At 45.3% G+C, this 5,419-nt stretch overlaps 1 protein-coding gene across 2 annotated transcripts in view; it reads left to right on the top strand.

The window, feature by feature from the left end:
- Plekhs1 (pleckstrin homology domain containing S1) overlaps nt 1-5,419 on the top strand; it is a 17,999-nt gene that overhangs the window by 9,351 nt on the left and 3,229 nt on the right. For both annotated transcript variants that reach the window (XM_013348137.1, XM_013348138.2), the window contains 4 exons: nt 483-589; nt 1,967-2,173; nt 2,946-3,047; nt 4,420-4,555. In XM_013348137.1, the coding sequence (XP_013203591.1) occupies nt 483-589; nt 1,967-2,173; nt 2,946-3,047; nt 4,420-4,555 (552 nt within the window). The remainder of the gene's footprint in view (nt 1-482; nt 590-1,966; nt 2,174-2,945; nt 3,048-4,419; nt 4,556-5,419) is intronic.

Genomic DNA, 5,419 nt, shown 5'->3' on the forward strand with positions numbered 1-5,419 from the left:
AGAGAGGAAGTATCCGTGGATATGAAGAGAAGTCAGTGGATATGAACTAGAGAGGAAGAATCATGGATATGAAGAGAAGTCAGTGGATATGAACTGGAGGGGAAGTATCCGTGGATATGAAGCAAGAATTACATCCAGTCTTTGGCCCAATCAGCTTCCGAGGTTCCATGATAGAATTAATCCCCTGGAGGAAAGGCTCATGCAGTGAATGACCAGGAATGGGCAGACAGGAAAATCCAAAGCTTCTCAATAGAATGCCTGTGTCTGGAATGGGAGCCAAGGGCTCCCAGGAAGGGAAAACAGGCTTTGAATCTGCCAGAAACTGTGGCTCCATCTCCCTTGGTTAAGGCCAGGTGATATTCTCTGAAGAGCGGCTGTCCTTGCGATGAGGATGTGTGATTCTATTTTAGAGTAGTGGGAGGTGAGGAGGGGCCTGGCCACTGGCAGACATGTATCCTTACATCTTCTTTTCATGCCTTTAGTTGAAGAATATTGCTGACTCCAGCGATTCTGATGACTCCACTGAATCCAGTAGTCCAGACCAAGTTTTCAAGAAATCTGAGAGCAATTACATGTCAATGAGATCCTGGTGAGTGTATATGCCTTCTAAGTACTGCTATTAGCTAACCTATTTTTTTTTTTTTGAGACAGGGTTTTCTCTGTGGTTTTGGAGCCTGTCCTGGAACTAGCTCTTGTAGACCAGGCTGGTCTCGAACTCACAAAGATCCGCCTGCCTCTGCCTCCCAAGTGCTGGGATTAAAGGCGTGCACCACCACTGCCCGGCATAGCTAACCTATTTTTAATAGAGCAATTACCACCAATTCAGCGTGTTAACCTTTGTGTGAGGATATATGCATATATATGTATGTATGTGCATATATGGATAATGTGTGTGTGTGTGTACGCGCGCACGCGCGCGTGTGCGCGTGCACGCATGTGGCGTTGACATGAGCCATAAGGCACATGTAGAGCTCAGAGGGCAACCTTGGGTGTTGGTGTCCTCATCTTCTGCTTTGTTGGAGTCATTCTCTTGTTGTTTGCCACTGCACATACCACATGAACTGGCCCGTGAACTTCCTAGGATTCCCCACATCCCATTTTACCACAGAAGCATGGGGATTGGAGAAACACTACCACGCCTGGCCTTCCATGGGCCCTGGAGAGCCTGCGGCCCTACTGTTTACAAAGCAAGCACTTTACCCACCGAGCCGTCTCTCTAGCCCCCAGTTCATTTTTGAACTGTTGAGAAATTGCTTCAAAGCATCACAAAGACTCCGCTCTGCACATTGATTGATTAGGGTCGATGTCCTTTATCTGAAATGCTTAGGATTATAAACGTTTCTGGTTTCAGAATTATTTCTTTTTTCAGATTTTGGAATATCTGCATATCCATAATGAGATCTCTTGTGGAACAGAAGTCATCTAAACATAAAATACATGCACGATTCATATTTCCAAATGTACCTTATATATATAACCTGATGATAAGCTTAGGCAAAAGTGTTTGAAATTGACTTTGTTCATGAAAGACAGCGTGATGGTGTGGACTTACTCCACACGCGGCATCCGTATTGTCAGGTAGCATTTCCGATTTCAGATGCTCAAGGGACGGGCATTCAACCTGTGGACTTAAGAGAAAGGAAGGTGGCGATGGTTTCCTCACCCACAGAAGCCACCTGCGACATCAGGACACTTCTGTCTTGAGAAGTCTTCTGGGTTTTTTTTGGCTTTTATGTCTCTCATACTCTCACCCTGTTCTCCCAACCCTGTAAAATGTTATTTCGATTCCAAATCCATTTTTAGAAAGAAGGCTTGTTCAGTTTGACTCTGCCTCTGGTGGGATTATGTTGGCTGAACGTGTTCCAAGGCTTCTTACGTCTTCTTACGGCTGTTAGATGACAGGTAGAGTGGATAGCTGCCACCGTGGGTGCTTAAACAGACCCTTGTTCAACTTCTTATACTCCAGCTTCTTCAAACAATCGACCCCTGCATCTGCTGATGGCCAAGCTGAAACCCAGAGCTCTCCGGAGACTCCGGAGCAGGCAACTTCTCTGCAAGAACTTGGCACAGGGAGTCATCTGTATCTTTCACTTGCTGACCTGGAAGCACAGACCGCAGAAGACAAAACGGGGTCCGCCTCCCTAACTGTTGTGAAATTGTCTATATTACTCAAGTAAAGCCCTGATTTCTAAAACTTTGTGGGCCCTAAGAACAAGACAGATGCCTTAAATGCACTCAATATTATAAATTTCAAAGTAGTTCCTGAAAATTCCCAAGTCAGACAAGCATGGCAGGGTTCCTCTGTGTGTCATTGAGGCTGTGGCCCTTCTCTGTGTCACTGGTGTTGTGACCATAGACAGTAAATGATAGAGTTGGAAGAAGAGTGGTCCCCCGGGATGGGGTGGCCCTCCCAATGGTTTCAATGCTTTTCCCTTGGCCAGTCTTTCGGGCCCTAAAACCTGGACCACGCTGATCCAGCATCAGCGTGCATCACCAGCCTCCCGCACTAGCGTTGTGGGGGCAGGCAAGCCTCCTGAGGTGCTGAGCAGATGAGAAGGGGAGAGTTTAGGTCCTAGGTGACGTCAAGGGCACCTGACAAGATAGTTGCGATTTTTAGCTGTTTTCCATGCCCTCCTGTATGGAATAATTTCCAGAAAACAAACATGTAAATTGACTAGATGGAGATGGTTATAAGCCCACTTGGTCCAGTTTTGCCTCCTTCTGCTGTCTGCCAACCACTACCACATGCCAGAGGGGCAGGGAGGATTAATGAATGTCTTTCTGTACCTTAAATTCCTATTTCTTTCTTGGTGTGTTTTGGGCAAGCTTTAACTGGAAAATGTCATCTCAGAAGCAGAAGGCCAAAAATACACTTTGAAAGGATAGCTCAGAGCGAGGTTCCATCGGCTGTTTGACGCGACTTACACAAATGTTTTCTGTCCCAGCAATGTCCCCGACGAGAGCCAAGTGGAGACTCTGAATGTGTTCCTCACTCCTCGAGATGCCATCGACTATCTTGCTCTTGTAGAAGCGGCGGGACGGATATGGTAGGTGAACCTTTGAACAGATATCAGAGATGAAATGACACCCTCGTTCTGAATACCATATCTGACAAAGCCAACAGAGCACTAGGGCTGCTGTTGCCAGAGAGAGGGCTCGCCAGCAGAAAGATTATTGTTATATAGGAGGTCAGCTTTTGAGGGGGTCTAAGAGAACCAAAAAGCCCAGAACTCAGGATGTTTCTGATCCTTCAAAGGAGAATGGATGGCAAGGGGCCGTTCCAGGCACCATGGAGTGAATATTTAAAGAAGGAAAGAAGAGAACAAGGTTGTAAGATCTAAAAGAAAAAGATATATATGCGGGCCTAAGAGTCCCACACCCCATTCAAACCTCTATTCCAAACACAAGCTCAAAATTCTGTGTGGCAAATATTTTTTGCTTTGTTTTTTCGAGACAGGGTTTCTTTGTAGCTTGGGAGCTTATCCTGGAACTCACTCTGTAGATCAGGCTGGCCTCGAACTCAACAGAGATCCTCCTGTCTCTGCCTCCCATAATTACTATTTATCTAATTCTACATCCTCCTAGACTGTGACTGGACATGTTGGCACAGGCCAGTAATCTTAGTTCCCTGGAATAGACCTCAAGGCCAACCTAAGCTTCATAGTAGATTTAAGGCTAGCTTTAGCTACATAATGAGATGCTCTCCCCTCCCCCATCTTAAAATAAATAAGCCAACATGTTTAATTCATTTTGGTGAAAGACTGAATTTTTACAAGGTAACTCTTTAATATAAATAAGATCCCATACTGCCATAACTTTCCATTTTTACAAAATTTTTGTAATTTAAGACTCGTAAACGCCTGCTCAGCCTATGGACTTGTCTGTGACCAAGCTTACATGTCTGTTCATTCATCCACTTATTAAATATTCACTGCAGCTCTGTGTGCTCAGTTCTGGCAGGTGTTTGTTGAGCATCCTGTTTTCTTAGAACTGTGCAGTTATCAATTTTTAAACACCAGCTAAGGAAACAGAAAGGGAGTTCTGTACTCCCAGGTCATAAAGCCAGATGAAAAGAAGAGGCCTGTGAGTCAGTAAATATAAAAAGTATATCTTATTCAGAACTACAGTTAAAGTATTCCCACCGTGCATAATTATAAGTCCTGGGACAGGAGAGATTAACTACAAGCAAAACAAGGGACTGGACTTGGCAGGGCCTTGCCAGGGTGATTAGCTTGGAGCAAAGCTTCTGAGGGAAGGGAGGCAGGGAGGAAGTTAGTCCAGACAGAAGGAGAGGGTTGGCTTCCAATATGGGGCAACTCAGCACAGAGTGAGGTAATCCCACAGGCCCCATTCCTGCCCCCACAAGGAGCCAATGAACTCTGCCTCACTTTCTTGTTGGATGCTGTGTTCCCACTGCAGTGTGGCTCAGTGGGAAGGCCCTCCCCGACTAGGGTGCATATTCTGCCATGGAGACCATATCTTGGCTGTCAATGACCTGAAGCCCCAGAACCTGGAGGAGGTTTCCCTGTTTCTTACCCGCTGTAACCAGAAGGAGGTGAGTCCTACGAACTAGACCAGGCCAGATTAAGTCAGGGCCGGGAAGAAGAAGATCCAGCTCTGGGAGGAAGTCTGGGAATGACTCAGAGCATGAATGAAATTTTGTCTTTTGTTTCAAGTGCTACTGGGGAAAGCACTGGGCTAGGAGAGAGGGCTCGGGGCTTTTGATCTCAGGCACTGTGGAGTGCAGAAACAGCACCATGACTCAGACTAACTTGCAGACTGTAGATAGCCCCTTTAAGCAGTCTGTGTCTTGCCTTTCTGTAAAATTAGGGACAGTGATTGCAGCAGTTGTTGAAGAACAAAATAATATAACATGCTAACATGTTCGCAATGTCCCAGACACAATTACTATGGCTTTGCCTCTACTTACAGGGCCATGTGACATGGAGTGGCTCACTTTCCTGAATGTCAATTTTCTCATCTCATACAGTAACTCATACTCTCTGTATGGAGTTATTATTAAAAACCAAGATCATGTTACACGCATGTAAATGGCATTCCTGGGTAGTATAGTTTTCATATTGTTCATTCCTTCTAAGCCACATTGATTTCTAGACCCGTGACCTAGGGAAGGCCGCTGCCTTCTCTGTGTTTAGCTTCTTTGCTCTAAAGCAAGGAACAGAGCAAGGTCTCATTCCTCCCTATGGTTTCCAAACTGTGCTTCTTGGATCTTTGGACTGTGACTAGGGAGAAAGGAGAGGAAGGGCTCAACATGTGCTGCTTCTGTTAGGGACATTCACATTTGTTTTCTATTAAATAGATACATCTAATATACTGGACCACACCTTTAACAGATAGATGCATCTAAAACACTAGATCATGCAGTTAACAGATAGATACATCTAAAATACTGGACCAC

The sequence above is a fragment of the Microtus ochrogaster genome, chromosome 8, assembly GCF_000317375.1.
Source record: "Microtus ochrogaster isolate Prairie Vole_2 chromosome 8, MicOch1.0, whole genome shotgun sequence".
Taxonomy (NCBI): Eukaryota; Metazoa; Chordata; class Mammalia; order Rodentia; family Cricetidae; genus Microtus; species Microtus ochrogaster.